General features: G+C 46.8%; 1 protein-coding gene across 6 annotated transcripts in view; it reads left to right on the top strand.

Annotated features, from left to right (window-relative positions):
• The window catches only part of METTL24 (methyltransferase like 24), a 222,140-nt gene that overhangs the window by 41,341 nt on the left and 164,939 nt on the right, over nucleotides 1–15,860 (top strand). For 2 of the 6 annotated variants that reach the window (XM_090037833.1, XM_090037844.1), the window contains exon 1: nucleotides 3,221–3,779. The exons of 1 other annotated variant lie outside the window; for it this stretch is intronic. In XM_090037833.1, the coding sequence (XP_089893959.1) occupies nucleotides 3,525–3,779 (255 nt within the window). In that variant the 5' untranslated portion in view covers nucleotides 3,221–3,524. Of the gene's footprint in view, nucleotides 1–3,219; nucleotides 3,780–15,860 lie in introns of those variants that run through there. 3 more of the 6 variants (XM_090037822.1, XM_090037813.1, XM_090037803.1) reach the window with 3 other exon arrangements.

Genomic DNA, 15,860 nt, shown 5'->3' with positions numbered 1-15,860 from the left:
TTAAGGACCACATTTGTGGGAGCCCAGCAGGAAAAATAATGCTGAAGTGCAACCAGCACAGATTCATAGCAGGTAGGCCCTGCCTGCCTAACTTTGTTTCTTTTTATGATCAGATCACCAAATGCTTAGACGAAGGAATCCAGGTAGATGTAATTTACTTGGATTTCAAAAGGGCCTTCGATACAGTGTCTCATTCCATTCCTATAAATAAACTAAGTGGCTGTGTCATACATGATTACACAGTCAGGTGGGTGGCAAATTGGCTTCCCGCACCCAGAGAGTGGTGTTGGATGGGTCAGTATCGACCTGGAGAGATGTGGGCAGTGGAGTCCCTCAAGGTTTGGTCCTTGAACGAGGGCTGTTCAATATCTTCATCAGTGACTTGAATGAGGGGGTGTGGAGAGTACTTTGTCCAAATTTGCAGACAACACCAAATTATGGGGCAAAGTAAACACACTAGGGAATGGATTCAGGCAGATTTCGGCAAGTTGGAAAAGTGGGCAGAAAATAATAGGATGCAGTTTAACAAAGAGAAGTGTAAAGTGCTGCACTTAGGGAGAAAGAATAAACAACACATTGCAGGCTGGGGGATGACTTTCTAAGCAGCACAGCAGCAGAAAGGGATCTCAGAGTCATAGCTGACTCCAAGATGAACACGAGTCATTAAAGTGACAAAGTGATAGGTAAAGTTAACTGCTCTCTGTCATGCATTAGCAGCTGCATCACAAGCAGATCAAAAGACATAATACTTCCCCTCTATGCTGCATTGGTGAGGGTGCAGCTGGAGTACTGCATCCAGTTTTGGGTGCTGCATGTCACGAGGGCTGTGGATAACCTTGAGAGGATCCAGAGGAGGGTCACTCATATGGCTAAGGGCCTGAGAGAGATTGAGGGACCTGGCCGTCCTCAGCCTCCACAAGAGAAGCCTGAGAGGTGATCTTGTGGCCGTCTATAAATTCATCCCGGGGGAAAGGGGGAGGCAGCAAGGAATAGGAGATGCTCTGTTTATCAGAGTGTCCCTTGGGTAACTAGAAACAATGGCCACAAACTGACAGAGAGCAGATTTAGATTAGACATTAGGAAGAACTTTTTTAACGGTAAGGGGGACCAGAATCTGGAATGGGCATCCAAAGGAAGTGGTTCACTCCCCTACCTTGGAGGTCTTTAAGAAAAGACTGGACAAGCACCTGGCTGGGGTCATCTGATCCCAGCACTCTTTCCTGCCCAGGGTAGGGGGTTAGACTCTATGGTCTACTGAGGTCCCTTCCAACCCTAAAAATCTATGAAATCTATTAAATTTGCTTGGTTCCTTCTAAACTCTTCATTCCACAGGTGTCAACCATCCTCTTTCCTTTAATGGGTCTTGAATAGTTCCACTACTCCAGCTGTACCTACTTCTGCAATGCTGGTGTCTGTTCACTGCTCCTAGTCACTTAGCTCCCATTTCACAGACCTGCAGATTATTTTTTAACTCGAGCTGAAAACAGCAACATAGATGTAGAAATATTAACTCAGGTGAACTTTAGCTTAAGTATGGAAATAACTTTCAATGACGCATTGGAGGCACTATTAAGATGTGCAAGAAGGCTTGATTTTATCTTCTGACTCAGAAAATGAGACATGAAGGGAGCATCTACATATGAAATTAATGCAGTGCAATAAACTGGCACATATCATGCTGAAGTTTATTACTTCTGGGTGCTACATTTACATGCGCGTCCAGGACTGCAGCGCGTTGAGCTAGGTTGGAGCAGCCCTGACTGGCAGGAGGCCTGGAGGGTCAGCCTGCCAGCCCAGGGCTGCTCTGTCCTGGCTTAATGTGTTGCAGAAGGGGCTGGCTAAGGTACAAGGGTGCTCTGGTGTGGGGCTAACCAGCAGGCAGCACCCCCACTGAAGTACCTTTTTGCCCCAGCCAGCCCTGTCAGTGTCTCCATGAGCACTAAATAATGCTGGCACAGGATACAACTTGTGTTTACAAGTACTAACCTACTGCTGAAATAATTAGTTTCCTGCAGCCTAATGGGGCTACAGTGCACATGTAGATGCTGAGACTTTACTGTGGAGCTAATTAGGCAGCTTTGTAGTAAACATTTCCTGTAGATGCCCCCACGTTTAACTAGAATAACTCCAGGACTCGTGAAACAACATCTTTGGATTATTTTTGCCTAGTTTGTTGTGTTTTTATATATAATACATGATAGAGCAAATTAATGAGCATTCCAATAAACAGTTTTTTTGCTTCAATCTTCAATTGAATACTATAGCTCTAGGCCCCTACTTATTAGTGAAGCTTCTAGTTTCTTATTAACTGGAGAAAAATGTGTTGTGTTATATGTCATGATACACCACATCACCTGCACCCCCTTTTCAAAATCCTAGATCCTATGTGGATAGGCCAACAGTTTTCAGCCATTTTAGACTGGAGGCACCCCTCATTAGACTTGAGGCACCCCTGGGAAAATGCCAGCTCTTAGTTTTCACTTGTTTTTTGACCGTGGAAAAATAGTAAAATATTTTTTCTGTTGTAAAGAACCGAGAAAGCCCAAAACAAGTCAGTATCTAACACTATCGTTTTCCTACTTGAACTCTCTATTGATCTTGTGAATCACGGTTGTGCACCGAACAGCACTAACACTGCGTAGCACCCTGGTGGGGAGCACTCGAAGGGACCTCGAGCCATCCAGGTTAAGAACCGCTGGGACAGACATGCTTTGGAAGGCCTCGCGATTCCAAAGCCATGTGATGCACTGGGAAGCTTGCCTATGCCTACCCCAACCCTGCGGTTGGTTCAGTAGAGAGATATCAGACAGGTGTATTTGGTGTGCATTAGGAATGTAGGCCAATGCCCACCATAACATGCACACTGGGGACAACTGAAGAAGAAAACAGAGACAGGAGTGAAGGTCAAAAGTTTAAAATGAGTGCACGGAGGCACTGAGCTGAGCAAACCAGACAGTGCCCACTGGCCCATGAATGAGTCTGAGGAGCTGTAGACACTGCCCAGAGATGTGAACAAACCCAGGACTGGAAAATGGCCCCACAGTCCCCGGGGGTCCTCCCAGCCAGAGCCCCCTTCCTGGGCAGAGACACTGCGAGCACTGCAAGGGCCAGGGGGCTTAGCAGGCGGTCCCAGGACCGCGAGAGGCGCGTCTAAACAGAAAGGTGCGGGGAGGGTGCAAGCAAAGCCGCAGCAGGTGGCGAAGGACAGGGCTGCAGCCCCGCACACACGCGCACCTCCCGGCGGTATCTGCACTGCAACGGCCTGGACATGCCACTCCGGAGGGTGGCCCGAAGGCGCCGGGGACAGCTGGAAGCCCCTTGGCGCCTTGCAGGGCAGATCCCGGATCCGCGGGGTGGAGTTGGGGCCAGTCCTGCTGAAGCCGGGGTGGGGGGGCAGTCGGCTCCTGCCTCCCGGGGTGCTCGGGGGAGCCCCCCGCCTTCCCGCTCCTCCTTGTGCCCGGAGAGGCTGCGGCCTGGGCGCGGCGTGCGGGGGCGGAGCCGCCGGCTCCCTCCGGCCGCCCGACATGGCCACGGAGAAGCCGCTGCGGAAAGGCGCCGCCGTCACCCGCCTCTGCCTGCTCTCGGCCGCGCTGTGTCTCGGCCTGCAGCTCGCCCTGCGGCCCTCGGGGCGCCCTGAGGCGCAGCCGCCGGCCCCCGGCCCAGCCCCGCCGGCCCTGGGCGCCGCTCGCGGCAGCGGCAGCAGGAGGCAGGTGACCTACGTGCGCAGCGGGCGGCGCCGCTGCTGCTCCCGGACGCCCGCTGCTGGCGGCCGCGCCAAGGTAGGAGCCGGGGCCCCGGGCAGCGCCTGGGCAGCCCCGCTCTGCCCGCCCCTGCCCCCTGCACGGGGTGCAGGCGGGGTGCCCTGGCCACACACCCAAGGGTCATACACCTCTCTCCGCTGCCCGACACAGGTAGGGTGGCCATCATAGAGGACAGCCCGGGTGTTCTCTTCATACGAAACCAGACGCTATTATGAACTCTATTTAAAAAAAAAAATAGAGGGGGGTTCATCGCTAGAGGACATAGTAGCAGAAAACCCGACTGTCCTCTATGATGGCCACTCTAGCCACAGGGCCCTTCTAGTGGATCTGGCTCCCTGGTCCCACCTGGCTCTGGGGTTGCGGTGACTGGTGGCACTGCCTGGTGCCGCCTGGGTGGGCCCAGCGGGCTCTGGGGACCCTGGCTGGCTCTAGGGCTCGGCCTGGACCCGCAGCACTTGCTTTTGGCTCCTTGGAGCCAGCTGGTTCTGGATCTCTGGTCCTGGCTGGCTCTGGGGTCACATGATGCTGGGCTGCGTGGACCCGGCTAATGGCAGCCTGTATGAGAGATACCTACTGCAACCCCACCCTGCCGTGGTGGTGTAGGGGGCGCTCTGCGTGTGGAGGCAAAGTCATGGCCCCAAAGGTGGTCACTGCCAAGGCTCAGCTGCTTTTCTGTGTTGTAGCAACAACCAACTTCTTCTCCTGCCCTTTAGGGGGAGCTTGGAAGTGGGGGGTGGTTAGAAATGGGCTTGTGGGGGGGAGGTTGCACTGAATGGCTAATCCGCAGGGGGTCAGGTGGGAAGGTCCTGAACACCCCTAGGTCCTACAAGCCTGTCTGCCTCCCTGCCTCCCTTTTTCTGCTATGTGTCAGGGTGTTTTTAAGCCTCTGTTGGGAGTTTGCTACAGTCAGAGCTGGGGACTTAGACTGCAGGGTGCCAATGCTCCTGCTGGGACCAAAGCTCGGAGGTTGCTGACTAGGGGTTCTTGCCCTTCCGCTCAGGATCAGACCAAGTGCCTTATTTTGGGGTCAGGAAGGAATTTGACCCCATGGTCAGATTGGTAAGGATGGGGGGGTGGAGGGGTGAAGGGTTGTCTTCCTCTGTAGCTGGGGGTGTTCTTCTACCCAGGACCTCTTGAGCGTATATTGACAACATTTTGTAGAAGCAGGATGCAAGCTGCCATGGTTCTCCTGCTTTACCTGTGGCAGGTTACGGTGTTAGGTCTATGTTATGTTAGGGTTGACATTAGTTTTAGGTAGAGTTTTGATTACAGTTTGTATGGGAATGTTTGGATAGGGCTGATCCTGCCTGAGATGGGGGCCAGGGGGGTTGGACTAGATGACCTCTGGAGGTCCCTTCTGGCCCTACTTCTCTGTGGCTATGACCCTTCCCCCTCATTCTGCCAGACACCAGCGTTTTCACCTGTTAAAAAAAAAAGTTGGATAAACAAAGCAGAGCACTAGCCCTTGAAGTTTCAAGGGGAAGAATAAAGTCACATAAAGGGTTATCTTTGCCTGAGAATGGCTTTTCCTTCTTCAGAAAACCCATCTCTTTATTTTTGTCTGGCTAGAAAAAAAATGCTTCTTCGGAAGTGCTCTGGTTGCATCTAAGTTGTGTCATTTTTTGCAGTCTCTTGTCTGATCCAGTCTTTCTTTTACTTTGCCTGGTTTCGTAGGCAGCTCTGAGGGTAGAGTGGAAACCACAGGATTTTTCCTTGAAGGATTAGGGAAGAGGCTGGAGAAGCTGGCTAATTTCCTTTTACCTTATTCCCACAATAGACGGGACAGAGGACATTAACAATAGCACATTTTACCACAGTTTAGTGGCTGTGTTGGGAGGTTGGCAGTGTCGCTTTGCAGTATCACTATCTAGTGTTATTTTAGTGTTGGTTCTTGTGATTTTTCTAGTTAGCATTGTGATGATACTTGATGTTCATCTTTAAAGCCCCCATGCCTGGAATCATATAGATTTCAATAGACATTTTGGCTGGAAGGGACCCTGGAGGATAGAGTCCAGCCCCATGCCCCAGGGGCAGGAAGTGAGCAGGGATCATAGGATCATAGCAAGATAAGCATCCAAATGCGTCTTGAAGGCGTTCAAAGTGGGTGCTTGAACCTCCTCCAGCAACAGTCTATTCCAAACCTTGGGGGCTCAGACAGTTAAGTTCTTTCTTATGTCCAGCCTGAATCAGTCGCGGCGGATTTTGTGACTGTTCAATCTTGTCATCCCTTGGGGCACTCTGGTGAACAGACATTCCCCCAGATCCTGATGAACACCCCAGTAAACTTATAGGTGGCCATCAGCTCACTCTGAACCTGCGTTTTTCCAGGCTAAAGAGTCCCATGGCTCTCAGCCTCTCATCATAAGGCCTATTTTCCTGACCTCTGATCATGTGCGTGGCCCTCCTCTGCACCCTCTCAAGCTTCTCCACATCCTTTTTGAATTGTGGAGCCCAAAACTGGACACACTACTCCAGCTGCGGCCTCACCAAGCTCGAGTACAGCAGGAGAATGACATCCTGGGATTTGCTTGAGTAGCATCTATGGATGCAAGCCAGCGTTTTGCTCGCTTTACTAGCTGCAGCATCACATTGGCTCATGTTCATCTTGTGGTCAATCATGACCCCCAAGTCTCTTTCATCTGTGGTCCTAACTAGGTAGCACTGCCGAGCCTATAAGGATGCTGCAGGTTTTTCCTCCCAAGGTGGAGAACCTTGCATTTGTCAGTGTTGAACACCATCAGGTTCTCATCCGCCCATTTCATGAGTCTGTCAAGATCTGCATGGATCACACTCTTGTCCTCAGGTGTGGATGCTATACCCCAGAGTTTGGTGTGATTGGCAAACTTGGCCAGTCTGCTTCTGACAGCAATGTCAACATCACTGATGAAGATGTTAAATAGTATAAGCCCAAGGACAGAGCCGTGAGGGACGCCACTGGTCACAGTGCCCCAAGACGATTGGCTCCCATCAACCACCACCCTCTGGGTCCTACCTCAGAGCCAGTTCTCTGGCCAGCAGATCGTGGTGTGGTTGAGGCTGCAATTAGCCAGTTTAGTCAAGTGGTGATCATGGGATACCAGATTGAAGGCTTTTTTAAAATCAGGATATACAACGTCGATCTCTTCCCCCTTGTCCAGGTGATACATCACCTGGTCATAAAAGGAAATGAGAATGGTCAAGCAAGACTTACCTGTAACAAACCCATGCTGGGTATCCCTCAGGATATCGCCTTCAACTCCTGATATGATTAGGAGATACTGGATGCATCTACTCATTCATTAGTGTACCATAGTTACTGCACATTAAGTTTAGTACTTGGATAACCAAGTACTAAATCAATGTGCAGTAACTCATGTAGCCTAATACTACTGCACAGTAGTGTATTAGCATGGGTTTTGCATTGCACAGTATTGCACAGTGTTAATAGGCTACTGCGCAGTTACCATCTCATGTAGAATGCACCCACTCTCAATGTTCATTTAAAAACAAAACACTCCCTCATAGACTCCTGCCCCAACCCCAAAACTACTTTCATGGTTGCAGATTACAAAAATGGACCTCAGAGCACCTCAAAATGCAAAAATCAGTAGGCAAGCTTAAAAGAACCCCAGGTTTATTGTTTTTCGGTCACTCTTATGATTCTTAAGTCAATCTTCTGCTTTTTAAATACCTGTTCTTAGGACCAGCACCATTAATTGGGCAGTGGTGCTGAGGTGCAAGGATGCAGCCTCCCTCAATGTGAACTGTTGCATGATATTTTGGGATATCTTGCTGGTGGCTTTAGTCTTTTGAAAGTGAAATGTCTCCAACTCAAGGGCTGTCTCTGAACTTTTCCAGCTGAGCTGGTGCAGCAGAACTGGTTAAAGCAGAAATGGTTCAGTGTGTCCAATCCACATGCATATTGTAAAATGTCTATGTGCATCAACACACATGATCTTCTAAACCAGGGCTGTCCAGTCTCTGGGTGGCCAGGGGCTGCATGCTCTGTGGGCTCCCCAGGACCTCCACCATGCAGCCAGTGCAAGCCTCCCCTGGCTGCCACCACACAAGACCAGGGTTTGATTTTACACTTTAACTGTGTTGGTGGGGGAGTGGGGGCTGCAAAAAAAATCGGGCTGCCCATCACAATGCTCTAACAAAATTGGAACCCCGCGGTTATGATTTTCAAATCTTACAGGAGGAATCTCATCTCTTGTGTAGGGGGGAGGGGAGGGCTCAGCCTCTCCACCTCACCTATAATTCGAACTCTGTATGAGATACTCTTCCCACCCCCTTGCCCCTGCTATATGAGTTTCTGCTGCTGCCACTGAGCTGCCAAAGCAACCCTCTGCTGTATGAGCAGTGGGCTCACCCTGTCCTTTCCCACTGCTGCCCTGCCCCAGAGACCTCAGCCCTGTACCACCAGGAGTAATGGGAGGGGGACGATAACCCCTAGTGGGCTGGATGCATCCCATGGGCAACCAGTTGAACAGCCCTGTTCTAAACCATTCATGTACCCTGCTGTCTGGGTGCCTAACTGATATTTTCTGGCATGTGTCCCAGAGGCAGTGGTTCTGGGAAACTGAAAAGGTAACCTGGTGCACTGCGGTACAACAGTGAAAGGACAGTTTGGTGCCATTATGTTAGTGGTATTTGGCCATACTGCTTCTGAGCCACTGAAATGATCCCATATGGTAGAATGCTGAACAACCACACTCCAGTCGACTGCACGTTGTTTTTGCAGGGCAATTTCTTTCCTTCATTTCTGCTTTCTATTAAGCAGTGGTCACCAAACTTTGCTGATCGTGCACCCTTATCAGTAAAAAAAATTTTTGAGCACGCACCCCCAGTATATGTATATTTATTTATTTATAAATTATATACATGTACTACTTAGTGTTACACTGTACAAAGTTTGGAGACCACTGTACTACTGTACCGCCGCGTTGTGGAACTCCCACTCTTCCCTTGGGATACCTCGCGTACCGTACGTGACATGTGACCGTCTGACATATGGACTGAGTGAGGGCACCAGTGTCAATCCGTATATTAAATATTAGTAAAGCTTAATTTCTTTCTTATTTTTTTAGAAGTTCTAATATTTTTTTCCTGCATCTCAATGGATCGTCTTGCGTGCACCCCACTTTGGAGACCACTGCAGAGTTCTTATGCCTTTCTGGTATTTGTGAGACTTTGAAAAAATACCTTTTAAAATTCCTTTATATGTTAACATATTTTTAAACTGAAATCTGTATTGACAGACACAACTTTTATCTACTTTAAAAGGCAACAGTGAGTTGCTGCTTTGGTGAGTTGCTTCTGTTTTGCTGTGACTGTTAACTCTGCCTGCTCATTTAATCCTGGATGAAACTGGGTTAAAGTTGCAATGCTTTTGGCACACTTTATTGCCACTCAGCCATACAACTGAGTGCACAGATGCAACAGTTACATTATACCTGTATCAATCAAGCACAGGGGTCTATTACAATTGGTATGTTTTTCTGACATACTACTATACTTTTGATCCCACTAGCTGAAAAATATACTGTACATGGGTCACAATACTATAGTAACATTTATACAACGTGTATTTTTAAGTATGGTCATAAGCAGCAGCCTTTCCTTGGTTTTTTTTGCTTGATAATGGTACAATCCTGCTGTGAACAAAAAGGGAATTTATCTGGCATTTTACTTAGAAACAAAACATCATCAGCAGCAACAAAAATAGCAACCCTACCCTCTTCCAGGGGAAACAGGAGGGGCCAAAATCCATCCATAAATAGCCCCTGTCTTGCAATTGCAGATAATCGATTGTATGATTGAACACTTTTTTGATGAGTTGCACAGCAAGAAACCTGGGGAGAGTGACTGCAAGGTAGCTTGAAGGTTTATACCACACAAGATTATAAATATCTGTACGTTCTTCAGTGTGTAGGATGAAGATGTGGAAAATACCAACCAAAAGAAAAAGGTTGCCCTTTAATAAGTTGACTTCCACATGCTAGATCTAGGAAAGTTCAGAGCTACCAAAGCAACTGTTCCTGGAATTTGCCAAAGAGCCAGATGTTGCTGCTCTTATGGGAAAATTGTATTCCGCAACTTCATATTCATCATAGTCCGTGGTGGTCATGCAAGGAACAGGAGGAATGGCATGATGTTCTGTATGATAAACGGAAATCCGCAAGCTTTTCACTGCATTTTTCCACGTCGAGACTATTGTAGTGTTTAAAATGAAGTGCCAAAATTCAGTATTTGTAAACACTTTTGAATGCCAGTCATGTGGTGCAGATAAGAAACCTAAACAAACACAGGGTTTTTTTTTTTACACATCTGCCCTCACTTTATAATGGGCATTGGAAAAAACATACACCCACACATTACTCATGCTTGTTGCTAGAGCTTTGAGCTATATACTAGTAAATTAAAAATTGTCCTTGCAATTCAAATGAGATTTTTGTTGCACTTGGGAGGGAAGCAGCAGTTGCTTTTTATCACAGAATAATGGGTTTATGTTAGGCTTTCTTGTTTCTGATGTGAGGAAATATGTTTTACAAGAATCTGGCTAGTAGGACTCAACATTTTGGAGTCCTTTGGCATCTATTCATATTTTTTTCCACTTGCTTTATATGATGTGATGTAGTTTTGGTAAAAACACATCTTTTTGCTGGAATGCTAGAACCATTTAAGACTGTGATATGTATTCATCTTATTTTTCTACCAGCAATCTGAATTGTTTCAGAAACGTGATTGACCAAAACCTGAAGGCAAGACTGCTGAAAAGCAACCAGAGTTAAAACAGATAATTTTTTGGACCAGGATAAATGGGCTTAATTCAGTGTGCTGGTAGAAGGGTGGGGAACTCCTAAGTTGTTATACAAATTGCAGCTATGATTTTTGTCTCTATGAGTACATGTTAAGCAGTGTAATCTCAAGCCTTTGTTGGTTTCTGTTGGGATTAAGCTGTGTTTTACATATCATGTCTCCTGACATACTAGCTTGATATGATGATAGAGGACATCAGACTATATAGCTTTGTATCTAGAAGTGAAAGTATGTGCCATTGGACTAGAACAGGGGTAGACAAAATACAGCCTGTGGGCTGTATCCAGCCCACGGCTGCCCCTGCCCCTATGGTGCTCTTAATGGGCTGAGCTGCACCTGCTTCCACCAGGATGGTCCAGCCTTTGCCACATTCCCACCTGCCAGCCCGGGCCCCAACCAGTGCACACAGCTTCTAGTGTTGCTTTGCTCCCCTTGCCTGCAGTGGGAGCCACTTGGCTGAAGTCCCCTCTACCCGCACCCCTCTGAAGTGACACAGCAGTGGCAGAAGCAGAAGAAGAGCCACCCTGGAGGCAAGGGGAGCAGAACAGTCCTGATGGCTCATGCCCCAGCCAGTGCATGTAGCTTCCAGTGGGGCTGTTCCCAGTGCAGCCAGCTGGGTGCTGTTCTGCCTCCCTCTCCTCCAGTGGCAGCTCCTCTCCTGCTCCTGCATCTGCAGTGTTGCTCTGGATTGAGAGGAAGCTTCAGCCAGTGGTTCCCACTGGAGGTGAGGGGAACAGAGCAGCATCCAGCCAACTGCAGCCACACCAGGAACAACCCTGCTGGAAGCTGTGTAGTGGCTGGGGCTGGGGCCAGGCCAGTGGGTGTGGGAGGAGCGCAGCACAGAGTGGGTTGCCTCTAGTGGGACTCGGCTCTATGCCGAGCACCGTGGGGGGCAGTGATGGACTGTACTGCCTGGATGAGCTCTTCCTCATGTGCCTCCCACTTCCCTCTCTCTCTCTCCCTCCCCTCACCCCTGGCAGGCTCCTGGGACCTAGCGCCCAGGCAGCCTCTGCCCCCACATACACATCTCCACACTCCTATACACACATTCTCCAATCCCCACACAAGGCAGGGCATGCAAGGAGCAGATTGGATTTGTCCACCTGTCCTGCTCCCAAGCACTGCTCACTGCCTGCCCAAAGCCCCATAGGGAGTTTTAGTGAGTTGGAGGGGAGGGGAGGGGAGGTTGGTGGGGGTGCTCAGCTGGCCTGCGACAGGTCCTCAAAACTCCCTATGTGGCTCTTGGTCCCAAGTAATTGCCCACCCCTGGACTACAAGCAAATAGTAACATTAGTTTCAACATGAGGTGTAAATAACTTTCTGTTTATAATTGGGTTTATTCTAAGGAAGCAGTTATCCCTTACTGCTAAAGATAACCTTTGCACTTTCTGTACTACTCCTTGCATGAAGTATTTTTATATGGTAAAAAATATTGAGTTTGGGGAAAGGAAATGGAACAACAGTAGAAAACCTGGATTAGATGCTATATTTTGGGGAAAGGAAATGGAACAACAGTAGAAAACCTGGATTAGATGCTATATTTTGGCTAGGATTAAAAGCCTGTAGATGAAGTTCTGAAATATACAGCATGCTTACTACAATTAATACAAAGGCACACATTTTGTGAAATAATTTTTTTAAATGTGTTTCCATTAAGTCGTGCCTTTTTAAGAAGTCAAAGCTGTTTTTTTCCTTCTGTCTACTGGATTATTTAATTTTACAGATGGAGCTGTAAAACATTAATTTCTATGCAGGAATAGAGGGGACAGAAACCTGTCTAGATTAAAAAAAGAAAAAAGAAAAGATTCTCTGCTTGTTTGTTTAAAACGATGGAATAATTTCTTTAAATTATGTAGGAGAAACTTATTCATAGGCTAACAGTTCAGCAATTAAAAGTGAAAATATGACAGGCTAAATTTAAAATGACATTCGTTATTCTTTACAGTAGTGCAAGAATGGTATTGTTTGTACTTGTTTTGCTCTATTAGAAAATTATGTTTAAATAATTTTCTCAGCCTTTGGACTTTATTTTTAGAATTGTAATAAATGTATTTAGAATCTATACGAAAGGTGGCTGGAGTTAGGAACCTTTTCTGCTAAAGGCATACATTTTGTGTTACATCAACCATGAAAAACTGTATGAGTAAATGGTTTCTAAATTGCTTTTAGTTTTTAAATGTCTGTTATTAGTTTTACATGTTATTAGGTTGTTCCATCTCCTGCTGAAGCAAGTTAAAAAATTGTCATAGAAATCTGAATCCTCTCGAAGCTAAAGGATCCTCTTGTAACTTTTGATGTCTAAAAGGTAGTTGGAAGAAACTCTGCATACCACTCATGTATCTAGTTATAAACTATTGTGTCCATCACATGCAATTCCCAAATCTCAAAAGCTTTAGCATTGCTATGTATGACCTGGAAGAAAATCAGTCTTATGTCAATATAAAAAGATATGGCCTTATCCTAAATTGATCTGATACCACAATACTGAATGTGGTATAAAAGGCTAAATAACACATGCATTATACACAACTGCCTAAGACAGGATTTGAAGAATTTCCATTATGGATGCAAGTCAGGATAGGATGCTGTTGCAAACCAGCATCAAGGATGTTATTCAGGGATGTATTAGCAGGGCTGTTGCATGTAAGATGAGAGTTAATTATTCTGCTCCACTTGGCAAAGGTCTGGTCTTAGCTGGAGCACCACATCCAGTTTTTGGGCACCATGCTTTAAAAAAAGATTCAAACAAACCAAAGAGAATCCAGAAGAGAGCAACAAGAATGAAAAGATGTTTGAAAAATATGACCAATGAGGAAAGGTTGAAATAACTGAGTTTTAGCTTAGAAAAAAGAAGTCAAAGAGAGGGCACGATAACAGACTTCAACTATATAAAGGTTGTTTATAAGGAATATAATGATCGGTTGTCTTTGCGGGGGGGAGGGGAGGGGGCGTGCTATAGCTTGTACTTGGTGGACTCTGACCTATAACCCAGAATGGCATATCAAAAGGCCTGTTTCTACTACCCATACTTAAAACCAAGCACAGGAAGAAGACAAGTAATCCATAGATTGATTCATAGGAAGGCTTTGCTTGAGCAACTGGAAGTATAACGTGAACAGCTTTGGTACACTAAAATATAAGCAGGGAGGTACAGACCAGACTGGCTTAGGGCAACCCTCAGGATGGAGCCTAAATGCAGTATTAGTGCAGGTATGCCCAGGTGTTCATGACTTCAGTCTAACAACTCACTTAAGAGAGACTATTCCAACCTAGTTGTGTGAAATTGGTTTAGTATTGCTTCACAGAGAAGAGCATCACTTGGTTTCCTTCAGCACCCAAGAACTAATTTGCCCCAAACTTGTTCAGCTTGTGAGATCTACACAAGGATTACAGCACAACATAGTATGGCCTCAGGCCATTGGCATCTGGAGTAACTACAAGAGCCTGGGTCAAATATTGTCAGACTAAAAGAGCAGACTGAGAGTGATTATTATGTTTGGAAGAAATGAAGGAACTTTTATTGACAGTTGTTTTCAACAGCAAACAATCAAAGCAGAGTAGTGCCAGCCAAATCTTGTTACCGAACTGAGGCAGCTGTGGCAGTAAAAGATAAAGCAGCTCAGGAATTCTTTTCAGAGTAGCTATGCAGGAAAAGTACTGGCTTCTCATTATATTTTAACTGCAAATGAAATTTGTTTAGTAGACTATAAAGTAGTGAATGTAACATTGTTTCTGACAAAAATATCACTTGCTAGTTTGCAAAGTAAATGATCACACAGAGTACCCTTGATTCTTGTATAATTTTTATTAGCTAAAAAAGATTCTTCCTTCATAAATTTTTGAGAAGCACCTAGGGAATCTTATCTTTCAGAAAGTCATTACAGCTTTATGTGATTTGATTATTTCCAACAATGTAGTATATAGGTTCCTTCCAAAATGTACTCAGAGCTTCTCTTCATTATATACAGGTCCAGGAATAAACTCTACTAGGTAGCCACTGGAAAAAAAAAAGCTATATGGGAGGTTAACTGTCATGCTTCAGGGCCTAAACTTACCATTGAGTAACAGAGTAGGTAGCAACTTCCTCAATGGATCCCATAATTGTTCATTATGGCGATTGAAGCATCTGATCTTGAATATTGTTGAAGGCAGGATTCTGGACTAGATGGACCACTGGTACAATCCAAAAACTAATTCCTATGGATCTGTGGGATAGTAAAATACAACCCCGCCCCCCGACAAACAAAACTCCCCTTGTGGCCCAATCCTCAATGCTTTGCCAGTGCCTATGCATAGTCCTTCAGGCACCTACAGACCCTACTCTATGCGGCCTCCAGCTTTCTGTCACACACCGGGTTGAACTTGGGCTCTAGCCCCTCACTGGGGCTGCTGCTCTGCCCCCTCACTGGGCTCCTGGGCCTTATGCCCTTGGGCCTCAGGTCCCTGTAGGTGGACCTTGGTCACATCTCAGGCTCTGCTCAATGGGCCTGGACCCTGCCTTAGGCCCCACTCAGTGGACTTGGCTCAGTGCTTTTGTCAGGGTGTGCTCCCTTAGCCTTTCCCCTCCATGGGGTACCCACAAAGCAGTGAGGGCTGAGGCTTCCTGGCATCCCATTCTCACCTTTTACTGGGGAGGGACAGGTGTAGCATTTCCCAGAGACTGTCCTGTAATAAGCAACCCCACCACACCATCCTCCCCAGCAGGGTGTAGTTTCAGGTCATGCCCCAGGACCAGGAACCTTCTCTATCCCCATAGTTTCTACCTTGACCTTCAGGTATTCTGGGAGCTGCAGGCTGAGAGATGTTGCTTTTTTGGCTTCCCAATTGTAACTGCCAGCGTAGCTCCTAGGTCCTGGTCTTATAGTGAGGCTGCCCAGCCCTCCTTCAATCTAGTGGTCCCCTTCTGGTCAGGTGATTGCCTAACTGGGCCTAACTGCATTTGCCACCTGTTCAAGCCCCTTAAAGTGGCAGGCAGTAAAGGTAGCAGACTTCAATTTTTATTTTTTAATAATATCGATGGCTAAAATTGACATTTATGTTTAAGCATTTATTTAGGTTTGTATCAATGTAAGCTGTCAGGATTATGCAATATTAGGGGTGTGAGGGAGGTGCCTGCACAGGTGACTGGTAGGGGGGGCACGTGCCCACCCTTAGATTGGCCCCTGACTGGGCACCGCTCAAGATGGGGCAGCTTTTGTGCCACGCAGGCTGGTGGCATGTTGGAGGGAGGGGGCACTAAGCGGTGGCACAGAAGTATAGAAGTGGATATGGGGCTTTTGGCTTGTCCCCGGGCCTGCC

This window comes from Crocodylus siamensis, chromosome 1 (assembly GCF_052110815.1).
Source record: "Crocodylus siamensis isolate JL-2025a chromosome 1, ASM5211081v1, whole genome shotgun sequence".
In the NCBI taxonomy this organism is placed as follows: domain Eukaryota; kingdom Metazoa; phylum Chordata; order Crocodylia; family Crocodylidae; genus Crocodylus; species Crocodylus siamensis.
The sequence above is the reverse complement of the archived record's forward strand: the minus strand, read 5'-3'. Positions and strand labels throughout refer to the sequence as shown.